The sequence below is a fragment of the Papilio machaon genome, chromosome 22, assembly GCF_912999745.1.
Source record: "Papilio machaon chromosome 22, ilPapMach1.1, whole genome shotgun sequence".
In the NCBI taxonomy this organism is placed as follows: Eukaryota; Metazoa; Arthropoda; class Insecta; order Lepidoptera; family Papilionidae; genus Papilio; species Papilio machaon.
This window is the reverse complement of record NC_060007.1, coordinates 2,812,777-2,834,404: the sequence shown is the minus strand read 5'-3', so window position 1 is coordinate 2,834,404 and position 21,628 is coordinate 2,812,777. Positions and strand designations below refer to the sequence as shown.

Sequence of the window (21,628 nt, the reverse complement as noted above, 5' to 3'; positions counted from 1 at the left end):
TTATTGAATCAGACGTATCATACGTATGGCTATTTAAGACTAGCTGTCGCCCGCGACTACGTCTTTGCGTCATTAAAAAAAACTTAATAAGTAGCCTATGTGTTCTTCCAGACTATTTTCTACATCTATACCAAATTTCATCAAGATCTGTTGAGAAGTTCCAGAGATACCCTCAAACAAACATCCATCCATCTAAACATGCATTTATATTTTACAAGTAAGAAAAAAGATTTGTCATAATAAAATAAAGACTCAATTTCAAGTAGTGTATTCAAGTAACTATTCAAATATCATAAAGTAACAAAATTAACTGAAATTATTGTAATTCTGCCGGTTTTGAAAGGTTAAAATCTAATCCTTAAAATAGTGTCTCTATTAGAACTCGATTAACTCAAAATTTTCACTAATAGTTAGTGATTAATAAGAAAGTTTTGCACAAATTTGCAGAATCATGAAAGAACGATTACAATGAAATCGTAGATTATATTATGATCTTGCAACAAACTATGACAAAGAAAATTGTCGTGCCGAGCTGAACAAGGCAGCAAACTAGTAATAAACGTCCTATCAAAGTATTACATCACTCCTACTATTGCTAGAACTGTTTATATCTATAGAGCACATCAACATTACATCTTAATGTGATGTTATGACACATTTTAACTATGTGTTCAGATCATTTGCAGTACTTATGAATAAATTGATAGACCAGAAGTTTGTATTTTAACTAACTTCACACAGCAATTTTACATTACCATGAGTTAAAAACTATTCACAATAATCCTTCCGATTTTGCTTCCGAGCTTTTTTGATCCAAATGATTGGGCTTCCGAGACCAAAATCCCCGTTAGTTCTTTCTGTTTGTTACATAGTCAAGTTTATAGTAGCTTATAGAAGTTATAGCTAATAGAAGGCAATACGTAATAAGACAAGTGACCTAGCAGTGTAATTCTACGTGTAGTATCTCAAATGGACTTACCAACGTGTTGAGATCAACATTAATATCTTCTAAATTACTGACTGGTCCGTTATGTTCTCCGGATACCGAGCACAGGATTCTCTTCCGATGTCCCGCTTTCTGTATCTCCAAAACAGCCGTCAGTTCCACCTCCCAAATTCTCTTAACCCTATCCATATCTACATATAAATGTTTTCTAAACGTATCACTATATTGTTCTAGATTAATGTTTCTTAACCATTCGTCTACTGTTTCGTTCTGGTTTTTACTTATATTATTATTGTTATGATTATTGCTTATTTCAGTTATCTTAAGAGGTAATTGTTTTGCGGATTCCAATATCTTCTGTCTATCGTTTTCTTCGATTCCCATTTCGCGGAGGTCGTTCTCATCGAGTATGCCGTTCTGGAAGTAAATTAGTGAATTAGATACATTAGTTAGAGGCCTACGCTTTTTTAAATGTTCAAGCAATCCTTATCTTTCACTAATGAATTAATTAATCTTGCTAATATTATAAATTCTAAAGTTAATATGAGTAGATAGATGGATGGATGTTTATTAGAAGGTATCTCCAATATGGCTCAACGGATCTCGATAAAATTTGCAATGGATGTTTAAAATAGTCTTTTGTTTTGGAGTGTGCTCGGAACGAACGGCTTAGACGTAATTATTTTAAGGTGTTCGGGTATAATGTCGGTCAGATAAACACTATCCTGGCTTACCCGTCTTCTGACGAGGCCAGGATGACGTTTAAGTTGACCGACATGTGTTTAAGAAACAATGTAGATAATTAGATGTAAGGTGTATTTATTGGAAGGCTTATGGGGCGATATGGTCGCATTGCGACAAAGCCTCTTAAATTATTAAATAAAAAAAAATAAAAAAATAGTCTTGAAGAATACATAGGCTATCAATTAAGTTTTTTTTTAATTTAAAAGAACTAAATATCAAGACTAAAATTAGAATATAATTGTGATATAATTATCGTTTTTAGGACAACGTAAGTGGACAGACGTGTTTTGTATACGAATACTTCATAGCCAAAATAACAACAATTCATTACGATTTAATTTGCTATTAGCTTCCTTTGCTCCTTCCGTTCATAGATCTACTCACAGAACCAATGACAATTAATACACTTCGCACGTTTCACACAAGCTAATAAGTTTGTGATTATTGTTGCCTTGAATTTGTGTGAGTACAGTGCTAAACAAAAGTAATTTAGAACACTAGATACGAGTAAAATAGCTATAGTTATATCTCGAAGAAAATATGATTGAGTACGCAAAAGCGGATAAATTACTCATTTGAAGAAAGAAAGCCTAGAAAGTTATTTCTAAGCTTTCGTGGTATACTTGGCAATAATAACACAATTTTTAAGGTTCAGTCGTGTCTGTTACTATAACATCCAGAGCTTAAACTTACCAATAACGACGTACAAACATTTGCGTAAATAAGTACTAAAAAAGGGGGTGGGATGTATAATATAAGGTTTTAAGCTATTTCACCTCCCACTTCATCTGACTATTTGAACATAACCTTATAAAATGATTTGATTTGCTAGTACTTACAATAAATTCGATATCATCGTAACCGCTCTCCAGGAAGAGTGGTTCGTAATCATGCAGACCGAGACTGGAGAGCCAGAAACCAAGGTTCGAAGCCACTGAGGGACTAAGACTTGACTCGGAGCAACTAAGGCCGAGGCGCGACGTAAATTCCTGTTCCAATTCTGACACGAATACGGATTCTCGTACCAGCTTACTTCCGAACGACGCCATTATCTCGGAGATCTTCGCCCATTCCTCCTGTTAGAGAAAACATTTTGTTAATTCATAAAAAAGCATTACAGAAAGAATATTTTATTGGGTTTCATGACATAGTAAAAGAAAGGAAACTCATTATATAGTTTGCTATATAGCATAGTTTGCTCTATCCGCCCATATTGGAGTTCGATGGCTCTCCATTCTCTCTCTCCATTATTTGTGTGAGTCAAAAATTATTCGATCGCCCTCTATGCAATACATCATATTTTTCATTTCTTTTTGCGATCTTGAGGTCGGTTGCATTTGAACCGAATTGATTCAAAAAGTGGTTTAATGTTAATTCAGCGGATAATAAAAGAAATTGAGATGAATTATTGAGTTCCGCGGTACTTTACTGATTGGACAGTCGGCTGCTCTAATGTCTACTCGAATCAAACCTTAATAAAATAAAATTGTACAAATTATGAAAATATTTTTTGGACCGAGCTGTCCTATCTACCTGAATAAAGGTTCATGAACTTATTGTCGTGACACACCTGCTCTGTGGTTTATAACGACTTTTTACCGCAGCATACCTGTATGTTGCATTGAAACATCTGCAGATCTTTGTGTCTTGTGATATTTAAACACCTGCCTTACGTGTACAATCATATAGTTAAATGTAAAATCACAAATGTATTCTGTCGAAGTTAATCATAAAAACACGAAGATTGATTTTTTTTCACATTTTGTAATTAATAAAAAAAACTAGTGTGATACTTGTTAGCTTGTTACAGATACAGTAAAATAATGAATCGGACGTCTGGTTTCTTTTATAGGAATTCTATTTCCAAGTTTTACGAAATTCGTGTTTGTTATGTATTCAAAAGTCACAACTTGTTGCGGTTATCGTGATATTAGCATGTTTGAATATGCATTCAGTTTTTCATGTCAGGGTGTCATTATCACTCTACCCTTTAATTTCGCATCGTACAACTAAATAGTTTTAGTGTTGTATTGTTAGGAATATCGATAACAATAATCGATATTTTTAGTACTTACTTTGCTATTTTTACTTTTGCTATTTATTACTCATAGTTCGATTGGTTTTGTTTCTCGTTGCATTATCAAAACAAAAGATAAATAAATAAATCATAAAAGTCAAACGGCACAAGATCTAAGCTGAACTGTGCTAGTGACATTACGAACTGAATACTGCGCTTGTAAATCAATCGCTCTATTACAGTATTAATTAATATTGACTAGTTTAATTACGAATAAAGCGGACAAATTGAAATTACTAAAGCATATTGTTACTTAGCAGAGAAACTAAATTTTTTATTTGATAATAAAAAAGGCATTTTAAAGAAAATAAACAATTTTTAAATTTTCTATTCATATACTTTTATCGTTAATTACTACATATTTCGAATATTATATTGACTGACTGATTTAATTAAGTCACGAAATGAACAAGAAAAACCGAAAAGAATTGAACAAAAACTAAGGCTTTCTTTGTTCTTGTTCGAATATAAAAAACTAAGCGTAAACAGAAGTTACAAAAAAAAACTACAATTTCAATGTAATTTGTTCGATCATTATTACTTATGTAATTTTCATATAAGTCAAAGAATTTAGCTAAATTATTAAATTTCATCTAAGCATATTTTTGTATATTACCACTGGAAACACGGTCATAAAGAATAACGATATAGTATTTTCTTACCTGCTCATCAAAGGGGCTGAGTATTGAGAGTGACTTGTCCCCGCTATGTGTGGAACTAGTCGTATTACTCCGTCTTCTGACCTCGTCTTCCATTCCATTGATATTCCTGTCCACTTGTCCATTGCTGCTTATGTTCGTGTTGGTGATGGTCGGCGGGTCTGTCGGGGAGGCGTCGTACACTGATTTCAGTTTCCGTAACGTCTTCGGCCTTTCGGCTGGCATCGGCCGAAGACCGATGCCGTCGAGTGTTGTGGTTGAGCCTTTGAAGAGGCCTGTGACAAAGAAAATTAATAATTAACATAAAAAAGTATGTTTTTAAATAAACAAAATATATTTTAGGTGTTCTTTACAAAAGTCAGTAAAAATTGAAGTTTTACTCTCGCAGATGTTTGTAATTAAACGTAGTTAGTAAGAAACAGGTGAAGGGTTTAAAAATAAACGCAGGTGCAAAGTAGTTACACTTAAAGTTGCAATTGTATGACCAATTTGCAAGATAGTGACAGGTTATAATTTCCAGAACAGCAACCTTGTCGACAGTGAAAACCAAGAGTTATAATTCCAATATGCTGTGTTTAAAACGTTTGATTACATAAACAGATTCGTAAATAAGTACCACAACACTTGCATTACAACGCAAAAACATGTGTTTTAAAAAACAAATGCTACAACTAAAATAAACTATGAAATGTTAAATTTAAATGGACTGTAACAAAAAACGAGGAATATACAAAGTATTAAAAAATCAGGTCAGTGAAACGGAACGCAAATGATTGCTCTGCGTTATACCTAAACATTTGGTGCGCTGTTGTTTAGAGAAAAAAGCTGAATAGCTCAGATGAAGAATTATATAGATATGGCATGCGCGTTCACCCGTAAGGGACAGATAGAGAGTACTATAGACTATACATATATATAAGTAAAAGGATTGGGGTTACCAGTTATTTGTTTTGTCCCGAAAATGAATAATTACGATATAATTTAATATAGACCAATTTATATATTCCCAATTAAATTGTAATTATTAAACGTAATAAATATAAAAAACAATGCGTAATTTTTGTTTATGTGACTAAGATTACGTAAACAGATTTTTTTAGTAATACTTAGTCAGGTCATAAATTCTGTCACATGTTTAATATAAAATAATTGAAACAAGTTTATTCATTATGTGACCATTTATATACCAAATTGAACTTAACAAAACATAGATTCTTATGACACTAAAGTTTATTCAAAATGACATCCGTGATTTTGAATACAGGCCTTCAATCTGCTCGGCCAGTCGTCTATCACAGCACGAACGAGGTCCATGTCAATATCGGCAGCTGCCTTAATCAAGGATGTCTTGAGTGACTCCAAAAAAAGAATTTCCCGATATTTTTTTCCCGCGTACCGCTTCAACAAAGCGCGGCATCTCTTCAGTCTTAGGTCCATTAGACGAGCATTCAAACGATGTCCTATTTTTCTTCGATATGCACGAAGCCCTAAGTCTTCATAAAAAGCTACAAAAAACATACCAATATTATAGTCATATAATTTTAAATTACTCTGTATATCATTACAGTGAACACTACATGTAAAACCACTTAATATTAAACTATTTTGATTGTAATTTCTAAGAAACAAAATTTACATGGGACAAATTAAAAAGCATACTCTTTAAAATCAACGGGATAAGAAAGTATCAAATATTTAAAAACACAGCATATACCAGAATTAAAAACTCCTTTTGAAATCTGTTGAAAATAGTATAAAAAATGTGAATTGTTTCATTTATATACATTATTACTATAATTTATTTCCCCTAAATTCAGGGTAATTTTTACAACAAGATGGTGGTATTATTTTTACGGGTAATAACCAACCAATTTGAAAAGAAGTTTAATATGGCCGCTTGTTTCCCAGATCTACAGTATATTATTTGACACAAATGACATCTGCGTTTGGGCGCATAATGTTCGAAAAATACTATTTTATTTTAGCTAATTTTACCCGTATTTTAACATATTAGTTATTACAAAGACTGTAAAAAACAACTAGTTTGTATTTTCTTCCTTATTTTGTATGAATACATGTGAATAAGTGCGTAGTTTCAGTACTTACGATTGAAAGGTTATGTTTTTCTCTTTTCGCTGACTACGGCTTTTACAACCAACAACACAGCAGTATACCATGTTTTATACACTTGATCTCACTAAAACTGTAATATCAAAATATTTTTGCACAATTACAGCCACTAAGTACTCACAATTTTCGAAAAATAGCACGAATGTCAAACTTTGTTAGGGACAACCTAGGTTGTTTGTAGGGGACAACCTTTGTTCCAAACAAACTCCAAAGCCTGGTACGCAGAAAGGGACAGAAGATAGTTATCCCTGTCTTTGTCACGTCACAGGAATTGGGTATAACTGTATCTCTCTCACTCACGGTATTATTATTACCGTGTCATAGACTTGCTGAATAGTAAGAAAAGTGAAAACGAGTTTTACCAACTAGCATCCGTGTCACGGTTCAAGTGATTTAAGATGAATCAAATTGAATCGGTCATTTCAAAAACCACTTAAGTCAACATTTTTTCCAACATGCTTTTTTTTACAGAAAATGGTTTTTCAAAGGTAGATGTGTATTCTGGGTGAAAACAACTTAAGTCAAAACATTCCTTCCTCTTTTAATAATACCGATTGATTGAACATTCATTCTCATTATTGAAGAAAATAACTTCTGTTTCACTTCCATCAACGAAAGCCTATAATTTGAAAGTGCCCATCAATAAAAATAAAATAGACGATTTAAAACTAGTTCAAGATAGCATTCCGGAAGAGCATATGCCATTTTATAACAACATTTTTAGCCAACTGCAAATGTTGAAGATAATCCAGATGAGAATGATGGAGAATATGACTATGTACCATAAAGATATTAAAACATGACAAATTAATACATGTGAAATATTAATAAGATTATTTTTAAGTGTAATTCTTAATTACAAGCAATAAAAAATATGATTACTACAATTTTTTTGGTTAAATTATATACCACTAAACCTATTTCTCGCTAAAACAACATAAGTCAAGAACTGTTTATCAGGTTTTTTTCATTATTTCTATTAATAAAGCGAAAAGATTATACGCTATTTTAATTTTTTACCCCTCGAATACTAAATTAACCATAAAGAAGCTCTTCAAAACTCATTTGTTTGTGTATGAAACAGTTTTTATTGATTTCTGAAAAATTATAATTTTGTGACTTATGAGGTTTTTGAAATGACCGATTCAATTATAATTAAATTATTTCTATGTTTCACAGCCAATTTATTATTCACAATATCGTCAGATATCTATCTTAATCTAAATTATACAAGTAATAAATATATGTACTAATAAACACGTTACAATCAAAGAATAAGTAAAATCAAGTCTCAAACAAAATATGTAATACCAACTCTAATATGTAATTCTTTTCGTTTAATTCCGTTCGAAGTAATTTAATAACCTGTACTATTGTAAACATAGTAAAATTAGAGATGTTGTTGACATCGTCCAACATTGGATCATCGGTTTGAAATAGCATATCGCAATCGGAAGCTGAGATACAATTTTATTATAGATTTAACCGTAGATAAAGACTTAACTACCAGCATTAATTACAATAAAATGAACCGTATTCCTTTGTAATAACGATTGAATAGCATGTAAAGTTATATCACTGGAATGTAGGAACTTCTTCGCTCATTCAGCCACATATTACGGCGCTAATAGTTTTGTCTCATAAATAACTTCTAACGTTTCACTTCTAATAAATATGAATGTAAAAAAAAAAACATGTAGTAGCCTCTGTCATGCAGCTATTGAACTTCGTACAAGTCGAAACTTGACGTACAAACCACATAATGACGAGGATATGGAAATGATCAAGAAATATGAAGTAAAAATATTTACAACAACTTATAACTACTCCAAGTATGTTGTTAGACTCGAAAGCTTATAGCTACAGGATTTCCTAATCAACTATTCTGTTAGCATTGTAAAGTGCCGCCATTTGTTTTTACAGTTCAATCTTCGCTGCACAATGGGCGTCGTTCACAACTCCATCTTTTATTACCATCAAATTGGTTCAAATGGCGTTGGTTTCCGGTTCTCGTAAGAAAGTATTATAGTGTTGATTCTTTAAATTTTATAGATTACTGGAGAGTAGCTGTTAAATTTCTTCACCTTTTTAACGCGTTTTTTACCATTTCGCTCAATGAAAATTTTGTATGAGATATCTACACTAAGCGGCCGTTTAAATAAACTTTAAGGGTATCCGAGTGTGTATTATGTTATCTCAATATTTTTTTCTTTTTATCACTGACATCTGTTGTACTGCACATTTTTGGGAACCCCATGTGACATTCTAAATAAGATACTAGCTTTTACCCGCGACTCCGTCCGCGCGAAATAAAAAATAGAAAACGGTGTAAAAATTATCCTATGTCCGTTTCCTGGTTCTAATCTACCTGCCCACCAATTTTCAGTCAAATCGATTCAGCCGTTCTTGAGTTATAAATAGTGTAACTAACACGACTTTCTTTTATATGTATAGATGCGAAGAAAATCAATTTGCCTTCATCTTATCTTACTATAAAATCTTATCTTATCTTCTTTTACATCTTATCTTACTATAAATAATCTTATAAATGCGAATGTTTAGATGGATGAATGTTTGTTGGAAGGTATCTCCGGAACGACTCAACAGATCTTGATGAAATTTGGCACAGGTGTTGAACATAGATGGAAGAACACATAGGCTACTGATTACGTTTTTTAAATTCCGCACGGACGGAATCGCGGGCGATAGCTAGTTTAACATAAAAATTAAGAGTTATTGCAACACATTTCTTTGTCCAGTAGGACATTATTCTACACACATTGTACATTTTAAATAACCTCTTATAGGGGCTCTTTGTATTGCCGACATAAATAGATACAAAATAAGTAACTTTGTAACAGGAAAAAAAATTAATACACCCAAATGTCGACATCGTTTAACATAAAGTGCAGCTGCATTACTAGCTATAAGTGTACTTTAGACTTTATTTTCACAAGAATAGGGTTTACATTTGTTTTTCTATTTTTAACTAAGAGACAGTAGTTGCTACCGTAAACAATGGTGTTGGAAACAATGGTGCATTGTGGGCAACGCGACAAGTTGTTAGTGATGTTCTATAAAATCTGATAATGCGATAAATGTTGCCTTAAGATACAATAATATGGAAGAATGTGAATAACGCATATAGTATACGAGTATAAAAGAAAAGCCATCCAAAGTGACCGCTGCTACAGACATCGCAATAAGTCAAAATGAAAATTAATAAAAAAAGATAGATAAAGCCCATCTTTTTAGGTCACACATGGGAGGATATTTTTTTTTAAGATAACAAAAATAAGTTTAACTGTGTCCCCTTATATTCCACGAATGGAAGTTAAAATGTTGTATATGCTTTTTATCCTAAAAATACTGAGAATTGATAGTACCTAAAAATTTTAATAAATTCTAACGTATTTAAAATTTATCTGTTTGATTGGGTTTTGGCTTTGTATTAAATTCATGGTTAATGTGTTTTTAAATATTCTCAATTTTTAAAGTGATATATTAAACGTAGAAAAATATTTTACAACTATCGTTACCTAACTTTATATAATAAATAATAGTAATTTTCTATGAAAAAGAAATTAAGTTCCGTAAAATAAATACTAAGTGATGACAAATTAAAATATTGATTTTAACTTTAAAAGCCTATAACTAGTCTGTTATTGTGAGTAACACATTATACAACTACGCAGTATGCCAGTGATGCTACTTAGTTAATTAAAAAAAAAATTGTACCGTGAAATACATGGTGTGTCATTTGTTAAATCAAATATCGTTTTCTAAAATAATAAGCAAGAAAGAAATGTGTTGAATACTCATCAGAAAGTATTAAACTTAATCTCAATACTTGCATAAAGAATGAGTCGGTCTATTCATTAATCCATTTGACATTATCAATGTGTTTTTGATGTATTGTATGATAAATTTTACTTTACTTTGAATACTCATCGATATGAGTAAACCGGAACCGAACGAAACTGTATGACTAAAAGACTTACTCGAAACAGAAAAGAACAGGAAACGTTAAAGTTTTGTTTTAAATTTAAAAAAAAAACTGGTCACTTAATATGAGAACATGTGTCACTTACAGTTTCCCATCAGTGTGTCGATCATAAAACATACGAAGCAACCTCATCGACGTCATTTCTACATTAGTCACATTTATTTCCAAACACTACTGTACGCGTAATTTACAATTTTTATTAACACATTTCGTATCGATATATCAACATCGATAAACACAAAACATCACTAAACACTACAGATACTACAAGATATAGATCTTATAAATAAAATAAAAATAATCTTAAAGATATTAATGATTAAATAAAAGTTGGAGACGAACAAAATACGAACACTCGATTAGGCGTACGCGCAACAACTGGCAAAGCGAATTGCAAAGTGAAGTAATATTGATAAGGCGGTTGGTACGTCACATTTCGTCGGACAATTTATTAGACTGCATCAATTTAGTCATGAAGACAATTGACACGAGGCTTTCGACGCGACGGAAATTGGAGAACGAGACGATTGCTTCGCACCGAGGATACACAGCGACTAAATAAGTACCTAAATGAAAGAATGCATTCTTATGGTCCGGACAGTTTTGATAAGGGATAGCTAACAAGGTTGTAAAGATAAGAAGCGCTGTCATTTTCAAGTTTACGTCGTTTGTCCCTTATCCGCTTGGAGTAATTGCAAAAATTAGGACCCTTAAAACCTTTAACTCCTTTTCATTTAAGAAGCAAAATCAAAAACGTTACGTAGTAACGCACTATTTTTAAAAATAAATACAAACACACACCCAAACACTTCTTTAAACCTAGTTGGAGTAAAACTCAAATTCGAAGAGCGGGACAAAGAAAAGGGTTTTTAAACCCTCATTATGACCGGAAATTTAACGTCTTTACCATTATGCTTCATTATAAAACATTGACCATCAAAATGCTTAGAGCACGTAATATCCGTGAGAGCTATAAACAAGAGTAATAAATCTAATGTGGTGTTTAACGTTTACCATAACTTCATCTAGTCGGCGTTGAGTTTGATATGTAAATCCCAACTGGTTGGAACAAGTCTTAATGCATCTTCTAAGTAAGAGTTATTATTATGACCTAAATACGTACAGACAGTTACACTGTACATCAAAGTAACTTAAGATGTTTGTACTTATAAATTAAACTTTTTATTAAGAAAGAAAACGAATGTTTTACTTACAAGAGTTTTGGGATAGATTATTTGAAGATATCCAAAAGAGAGCATACTTGACGTCTTGACCTATTTTGAGCATTTAAGTAAATATTTAGAAACTACTAATTAACTACTACTTACTATAAACTTTTCTATTGTATCTTATAAAAAAAAAAACACCAGCCTCACCAAGGAAAAGACAATAGCGTCTTCAAAACAAGTTGTACAAATAATGCAGTATTTTCCTCTTTACCAAATTTGGCAAGAACATCGTCAATCGGCAAATGCAAATTCGATGTATTGACGCAATCATAGTAAACAAACCGCATTCGATCTCGTCTGACACGGCGTTGGAGCAAGGTCAATGTCGTCCGGACCTCTGTCAACGTTCTCGGAACCCTCAGCGTGGATACCTTACATGGTTAAGGATACAACTCGTTTAAGTTTCTTTACACACCAGCTTTTTAATATAGGAACAATTTATATTAAGTTTCAAGGCGTATGAAAAGGTATTTAAAGTGAAATTACTTTTGATTTTGATAAATAATAAAATTACTCATACTAAAGCTTTACTAATGAACATGCTTTGTTCAGTTAACAATTCCAAAAACGACAGATAAATATTGTAATCAGTCGTTACATATATTATTTTATGCGTTATGTTTTAAACCCGTTTTTACTCGATTATGCTACTTTATGACTAACCTTAAAAAGATGTATGTATTTAAAAAAGATGCGTCAAACCACTATTAAAGAGTCAAAAACTACCCTCATAAACTTGTAACAGGTCGAAACCCTATCTATGTTTTTACAAAATGTCACAATTTGTTACGATATAAAATTAACACAACCTAAAGATGTTAGTGTAATTTGTATTCAACGGCTTAAACAATAAAGTCTAGTTTTCTTTCATTATGATATGGAAATTAAGCTATCACGTTAAAATAGTTGAAATACGATAGCGGTTGTGTGGAGAAGACTTTTTCTGAAAAAAGCTCGACCCAGATCTTTGTGGTTTTTGTGATATTTTTAAAATCTTGTATAATTATTACCATCAGAGTTTATAAAACATTTTGTTGCTTTGAATTTTAATTGGTGTTTTTATTTTATATAGCTGACGTCGAATAAATGGGGTATTCAACACTCTTTATGAATGGAACTTCACTAATTTAATTTTCATTTTATTTCTCATAAATTAATAAATTACTGAAATATTACGTTGAAAACCACTTACGCAACAAAGATATAAGTATCGTAAGCATTCAAAAAACAGCTGATAAACAGTTATCGATAAATCTGGCGACGTGTGTATTCCTTCCGAGTAGGACAGAAAGTTGAGCAATGAGTTTTGAGATCACGGTTTTCCTTCAATGACTGTACAAAAGTTTTTAGAATTCAAGTATCTTCATAAGAATTTTTAGATAACATGAGATACGACTAAATAGAGGCATTTTCTTATTTCAATTATATTTAATAAAAAAAAATATTTTTGTAGGAAAGACCATTGAACCAGTTAACTTTGTTTTTGAGTCTACGTGTTTAATGCAACATATAGCATTATTCAGAAAAACAAAAGCGACTTACATACCTAATCTAATGACGATCTATAAATTTCTATGATGGAAGTTATCAATATTTTAACCGTCTCGCTGTCTGAATGAATAGACTAGAATCGACTGTTAGCGGTGATTCAGTAGAACGCTCTGTGAGTCACAGCTTACTCACCGCGATGTAAAAACTGCTAAATATTTGATAACAACTCTCGATTCTTTAAGCGAACACAACCTTGTTATAGTTAATGCTTGTTTGCAGTTTCCGTGTTTTGAATGAACTGCGGACGTAGAGGTAATTTTATACGAAAATTGTTGTTCAATATTCTAAGGTTATCAATCTTTTATGCGGTAATAATGGTTACAGGTGATGGTTAAGTTATGGTGATAAATTCTTTGACGAATTTATTGTAGCATAACCTAACCATTTTTAACCAGTAATGCGTTAAGTTAGTTTTTTTTGCTTTCCTCAAATATTATTGAAAAACGACTTGAAATAAAGCATTGGTAAAATACAGGGTAATATAAGGTTAAGAACATTATTTAATCAGTTGAGTAGCTTTTATGTTTATCTAGAAAAACAACAATTTATTTCTGTTCGAATATTTTGGCAGTAAGAGTATTGAACCTTAAAAGGTAGTGTGTTAATTTGTCGTACTGCAACTTAATCACATGTAATTTAATTTATCATAATCACTGATTTCCGCTTCCACTGCGAAAAAAGTCGCATTTAAACTACAACATGATTACAACGATTGTACAAAGCGTTTTTGTTGAAGAAAATTTTAAATCAAGGTTTCTTGACTTAACAAGTTTAAAAGGTCAAGAGTTTACACTTTATTAGAAGGTTGGAGTTCGCTATTTTCTACATAAATTGATAAAGTATTTTAAAGTTATAAATTATAGTAATTTTAATATTCATTTACGCAGTGGCTGAGAAATATTACTCAATTGGCCTATGTGGCCAATGCTATAAATCATATTTTACTACGAAATTTATCGTAGAATAAATAATCAAATATTCAAAGTCCTCGGAAAAGCCATCAACACGTTAAACCATCTGAATCAAAATAATGAAGAAGTGATGATGAAGGTACTATGACGAAGATGAGAAGAGTGATGACAGAGATGATGGTAGATAAATCGATCTGAAGGACGAAAACCTGATTTACCGACCCCATATTAATGGAACGAGGATAGGGAAATGATGATGGTCTGTTTCTAAAAAGAATGAGCGGGATTGCAATGTAACTGTTCGTATGTTTCGGCAGTGGAAACTCACGAAAAGTAGTTGCGCAACAATTGTTCTAGGAAAGAGGTAAACTGTTGATACAGGTTACACCATAGCTGTTCCCGGGTAAGCTCCAGACTCGAGCAGTTAAATTACGACCGCCATAAACGGTCGACAAAGAAGGTTCGATGACATTATAAGGACGCGTTTTCATTATCTTAATATATATAAATCTCGTGTCACAATGTTTGTCCTCAATGGACTCCTAAACCACTTAACCGATTATAATAAAATTCGCACACCATGTGCAGTTCGATCCAACTTGAGAGATAGGATAGTTTAAATCTCAAATTATAGTCGCAATTTTAATTTATTGCTAATTATTTGTCTGTTATTATTTGGCAGTCACAATTATCTGTTAACTCCAAATGATTCTAACAGATGTCGATACCTTTCGACTGGGTTGAGTAAGTAATCAATAGATGGCGCTGCTATGGTAAATCTACGAACGTGTCATATAAGCTACATTTTAACAGCATAATTACCACGTGTTGTTGACGCTATAAATTTTTTTAACTTTTTGAACTGCGCGCGGACGGAGTCGCGGGCGACAGCTAGTTTGGAATAATTATACTGGCACTACAATATTACCGGACGTAATCAAATAGCTTAATTTACTACAATGATGCTCTGTATCATAATAATTTTGGTAGAGTGCGTCATTATGTCTTACGTGGTCTTTAGAGAATCATGCTGTCGATGTTGACATTAATAGCGATGTAAACATAGCGATTTTCAGTACTATGGATTATTATTAAAACGTCAATTGTTTTTATTAATATTAAAGTGTCGTGTCGTATAACAATGGATTCGTGCGGCGATGTCGTTGCACGCGGACCGAAGCACCTGCTAACCTTGCACTATTCGATACACGCCTTATTCGCTAACTAAGTCTAGCAATTCATGTAATATTTATTACTTGGCGATTTATAAACGCCGGTCAGGTTCTAAGCGCTTGCCCTTGTTCGGAAAAATTATTTTTACCTAAAACATGATTTACAGATTTTTTCCGTCTTTGTATTTGAAGTTAATTATTTTGATGTTTTATATGTGCAGGAGTAATGTACTTTAAAAAATAAACTGTCCAAATAAAATAATTTAAATTCCTGCAACTAGTAGGTAGATCATACTTTGAATGAATGAATATTTGAGTGAATGAAACTCGAGCTCAAAAATATTAACACACTTATCTAAAATGTTTACGAATGTCAAATTAGATATTACGTAAGTAGTATGCATATATTGTTACGAGTGTACACAATGTTAGAATGTCATAACGACCTACTTGCACAGATAACGTGCTAATGAGTGTATAAGAAAATGTGTGGTCACACTGCAAGCGATGTATAAACTAAAGGGTAATTGTTATGACAAACAAATATGTCAAAAACCTAATTATTGGTCAATTACAATAAATGAATCAGAGTGCGAGTGCGGATATACAATGATGCTTGTAATAATAGTTTCTATTCACGAAAAGTCGCAATGACATTTACTTATTCTCCGCTCACTTCAATCGGTTACGGCCTAGCCATTTTCAAAAATTTGTTAAAAGTATTGTGTAATTTTTTACTTTATTTTTTTATTAAAATGTTAATTTGTTATTTACTTTATCATCGTTGAGTAAAAAAAATAATTATAAAATACTTAAGATCTCATGTAGGTATTCTTCTTCTTCAATTTGTTTAACCTTTAACTGTGGACATCAAAATATTGTAACACTACCATGGACGCGAGGTCTCACGGACCGCTATAACTTCAAGTCATATTTTTAAGAAAACTGCCATTTTATTTGATTTTTTATTTTTGACGTACCTAAAGATTATCAAATTAAAAGATTATAATATGTAATTTAGCTTATATTCATTTATTTTCTTAATAATGATGTAAATCACATTTAGGGCACTTTTCAGTCTTAAATTGCCTTAGATCAAATTAAAGACTACAACTTAAAAAAAAATAACTTCTTGAAAAAAAAACCACATTAATCTGTAAGTATATACTATACCAAACATAAAAAACAAAAAATCAACTTCTAAACTTGAAACATAAAAATTCTGACAAAGGTCCAATATCAGTAAAATTATTGACAGTCATTGTACAAAGGCTTAGAACACTGAAGGCATATAGCTTTTTTTACAGCCAATACAAGTTTAGTTAGTCTTCCTCTTTAGTTTAGGTGGACAGATTCGGTCGGTCTTTCGTTTCGAACACTCGATTTCTAAAGTAGGGGGCTCCGCAATAGGCAGATCTGCTCCTAAAACGCGCTTCAATGTCATATGCAATTCCTTTGGCAAATTTAAGGTTTAAATGGATTACACATCTTTGCATATGTGGTACGACCAAGGAGGCTAATTTCTTAAGAAAATTCCCTCTTTCTATTGCTTTGCGCTGATGTTGATTATGTAGAATGTGAGCATTCACTGCACACAAGTCCAGTATCCTATAGAAAATGACCATAGGCAACCTTCTTGTTCTACGGCTACTACTATATATAGAACATTTCTTGTCAGTCTCGTCTACTCCTCCTTTAGTGGAGTTATAGTAGTGAATAATTTCAGGTTTGATGTCTACAGCAAATGCTAAACAAACGGCAACGTTGTTTTCATCTTCGGATTGATCTGATTCGAAAAGCATTTGATTAATTTCATCTTCAAATGAAGGATCGTCAACGCGTTTTTTTTTTTGACATCTGTTGGGCCGTCCCACGTTGACCTTGAAGTTAGTTTAGCCGCAGAAGTACTCGGTTTTATGTTTTTTGATATTTTTTTTGCTTATAACCTATAAAAATATCATCGCAGTCAATAAATATTTGTATTGAAAACGTGGACTCGCGGTCTCACAGACCGCAGGTGAAATTTAAAACAAAATTTCTCAGCCAAATTGCAGCCAGCGATGCAACTTCTCCTCTTCACAGTCGTTTCGCCACTAAAGTCGAAGCTACTAAACGTCACAAGACCGAGGAGTGAGGGGAAGTAGGGTAAATACAATTTTCAGAAACGAGAGCGGTCTGTCAGACCGCGCGTCCATAGTTAAATTAAAGGTGGCAGTGGAAACAATAATTTGTAATAGACAACATTCAAAACGCTTATAATAAAGACGCTGTAAGTGGAGCCCCAACCTTTATACCATGGCAACAGTAACCATAAGCGTGCAGTCTCTAAATTATATGGCCTTCTTTATGCCATGTAATAGTGTGCAGTTATAATAAAAATACCAACAGTATTTTTCTTTCATAGTAAATTTTGAAGATTTATCTTAATCTAGACAAACTGTAGAAATAAATTAGTTAACAGACATTACGAAGGATGAAAATATTATAGAAATAATAATGACGTAGTAAGATAGTAAGATAGAATTATTTACCTACTGTCTTACTTCTTGTTCACTTTATTGTAATTAAATTTTGTAACAACATGACAAATAAGTATCTTTAATCTTTATGTATGTAAGTGAGATTGGAAATGGTTTTATTTAAAAAAGCGAATAAAAGCTCACAAATCATTGAACACTTATTGAATAGACGAAGAACAAACAAATGCAATAATGCACCGGAAGTTACAGGTAGAACACCCTTCTTCCGGCTTTTGAATTTCGAATACACCGGAAATATGTTGGCCACGCTTAATTACTGACGTACTAGCGGTTTTTCGGCTTTGGACGATTGCACTTCATCTGAAAGTGATAACATTTAACGAGCTAATAGTGAATTACATATAGTTCAATGATTTTTAAGTTTGTAGCGTACTACACTATACTTATTAAATCCTAAGAAATGACGTCACGGACGCGTTATTATGGGAGAATTGATTTTTCCTGCTTCGAGAATCGTGAATATTAGAAAAATTAACGTCGAGTTATTTACTGACACTTTCATATCATTCTAGAATATCGTTCTCTAGTCGTGTCTATCACGATATACGTATCGTGATAGACACGACTAGAGAACGATATTCTAGAATGATATGAAAGTGTCAGTAAATAACTCGACGTTAATTTTTCTAATATTCACGATTCTCGAAGCAGGAAAAATCAATTCTCCCATAATAACGCGTCCGTGACGTCATTTCTTAGGATTTAATAAGTATAGTGCAGTTTGGAAGGAATATTAAGTTTTTATTAATTTACTTTCCATTTTCCTTCTTCAATTGAAGAAGTCTTTTTGATATGTCTACCATACTTTAACAATAAGATTAAGTTTTATTGTTTTCTGTAACAAAACCGTAGACAAAGGAGATGTTAACAATGACAAATAATGAATTAAATAAAACCGTGGTCTTGTCCGGGATTTCAATTCATTGTAATTGCATTGTTTCGTAAAAGGACATGTAACAAAAACACATTCATAAAGAAAGTGAAGACAAAAAAATATATTCCGTTTTCGTCCCTACGCCAGATCAAAATGAATGATAATACGAAGTGTTTGTATAAAACGGGTATTCCATTTTGTACCATAACGTTCAAAACTCAAGGTACTATTTTGTTTAATGTAATTCTTATTAAAGCTACTGGTTTACCAGTAACCACAAAAATAAATTGTTGCCTAAAAAAATATAAGGTTTAATATTTACTAAAACGATTTGAGATATTATTTAAAATATACTATATATAAGGAAAATTTAAACGTATAAAAATGTCAGAGACAAGAGAGCAACAGAATACGATAATAATTTTTCATGACACAAGCTATACAATTTTATAATTTAAAGACCATTTGTATTTTGACTCCAACGGATTCGTGAATTTACAAAGCTAAAATATGTACTAACTTAAAATTATAATGAAATTTTAAAAACCGGAGGCTAATTAAAAGTTGCACTGATAGGATTTTTTGTTAATAGGATTAATATTAAATTGTTTAAACTTTCGTGAGACATCATAATTAATTAATTAAGGATTAATATTACCTACTATGTGTGAAACGAACAAAATGAAATGAGCAAACCAATAACTGTGCAAATGACTATATTAAAATAAATAACAAATAATTGAGAAATAGTAAGAAAAAGGGTAATCGACAGCCAAACGTCAAGAAGCAATATGTAATGTATAAAAAATGTCAGTGTCAATAATAGAAAACTACATAAGCTATCAAAATAGCAAAAAGGTCCGCAACATCCTCCCCCTCGTGCAGCTAAGCACAAACTGGTTATTCAAACCAAGGTCAGTCAAGGCCTTAGGTGGAGAGCCTAACCAGCTTTCGTACGGGTCAGTGTAGCGTTCCCCCTGCTGTTGCAACGTCCACTACCCTTATCGCGCCATTGAATTGACAATGGCTTCTGCCTCGGCTAGTAAACAGCATAGGGTTTCTTCTTTCGGAGCTCGTTCAGTTAATGTTGCGTTCAGAGCCAACTTTACTGATCGTACCAAGCGCTCCCAACATCCTCCAAAATTAGGTGTCGCAGGTGGGGTGAACTTCGCGAGTATACCTTGAGTGCTTGTGAAATCTTCGACATTTTCTCCGTAGAACTCTCTGAGAATGCGATTGGCACCAACAAAGCAGGTTCCGTTGTCCGAGAAAACAGCATTTGGAGAGCCCCGTCTTGCAATGAACCTTCTAATAGCCATGATAGCAGAGTCAGTTGATAAACTATGTACCATCTCTAGGTGAAGAGCTCTGACAGTTAAACAGGTGAAAAGGGCCATATAACGTTTTTCATGCCTGCGCCCGATAGTGACGCTTATGGGGCCGAAGTAGCCCAGGACCGTTAAAGTAAAAGGCTGTCAATGGCGAGCTAATCTTTCAGGTGGCGGATCGCCTGTTTTCGGGTTCATCTAATCTTTCAGGTGGCAGATCTCCTGTTTTCGGGTTCATCGGCAAGGACTTTCTTATTCTGCAGAGTAGACAATCTTTAGCTACTGGCTGACGACCGTCAAGAAGGATGGGGAAGCGCGTGTCAGGATCAATGCCTTCTGCGGCTTTAATTCTTCCGGCTAACCGCAGTAATTTGTCCTCTCCCAAAGCGGATGACAGTTTTCTGAGACGACCGTTCGGAGGAATAGGCTTCGAATTCAGGATATGAAGAAAATCTATAGAAAAGCTCTCGAGCTGTGTTCGTTGTAGAATTTGCCTTTCAGCGGCCTTTATTAAATCTGCACTAAGAGGCGGTAGGGTAGTGGACGCTGAAGGATGGCGGGCACAAACAACATCGCCTTTCAATTTAGAATTTCTAAAGGAAGCCAAAATAACACCAAACTTTGCCGCAGCTTGAAGTACCCGGGCTGTGGCACGTAATAAGCGCTGCCAATTACTAAAATTGGCAAAAATAGCTGTGACAGGTGTCGGTAACTCTTCGACAAAGGAAGTTAGTCCGACCAACTCAAAACTATTGGTTTTGAGTTCATCGGTATTTGGTGATACCTCGGCTATATAGGCCAGTCTGACCAACTCAAAACTATTGGTCTTGAGTTCATCGGTATTTGGTGATACCTCGGCTCTGTAGGCCAGTCCTCAACGGATTTAAAACGAAAAGATGGTCCGCGAAACCATCTGTTACGTGTCGAGGTTATTGATTGCGTTCTGGTAGCGTCATCGGCACATTCAAGTCTGTTGGTACCCATCGCCAGTCTCTGATGCAAGAGTTTTCAAAAGTTTTGGCCTAAACGATGGGCAACAAAAGGATTAAAAGAGCGCGCACCACTACGTAACCATTGAAGGACTGTCATAGAATCAGTCCAAAAGAAAGTATGTGCCGGTTGTTTTCTATGACTGTCCTTAAAGGTGACCGCGCGACGAGAAGCTATTAAAGCGGCCTGGAGCTCTAAACGTGGGATAGAGGTAGGTTTCAAGGGTGTAACTCTTGCCTTACTAGAGATGAGAGAAAGCTCGATGTTGCCGTCTGAGTACCAAAGACGCCAATGAGCGACACACGCGTTCGCGAGCTCACTTGCTTCAGCAAAAACGTGTAACTGCCTCTGAGTTGGTTCAGAGTTTTTAGAGTTAGAATACCAATGCGGAATTTCCAAAGAAGTTACTTTTGACAACTCTTGAAACCAATCAGACCACCTTAATGCTTCCGTGGGTTGGGACTCGGTGTC

General features: G+C 33.4%; 1 protein-coding gene across 4 annotated transcripts in view; it reads right to left on the bottom strand.

Moving 5' to 3' along the window:
* LOC106712577 overlaps positions 1 to 21,628 on the bottom strand; it is a 92,085-nt gene that overhangs the window by 5,873 nt on the left and 64,584 nt on the right. For all 4 annotated transcript variants that reach the window (XM_045683564.1, XM_045683565.1, XM_045683566.1 and 1 more), the window contains 3 exons: positions 4,430 to 4,701; positions 2,530 to 2,766; positions 980 to 1,363 (listed from right to left, as the gene is read on the bottom strand). In XM_045683564.1, the coding sequence (XP_045539520.1) occupies positions 980 to 1,363; positions 2,530 to 2,766; positions 4,430 to 4,701 (893 nt within the window). The remainder of the gene's footprint in view (positions 1 to 979; positions 1,364 to 2,529; positions 2,767 to 4,429; positions 4,702 to 21,628) is intronic.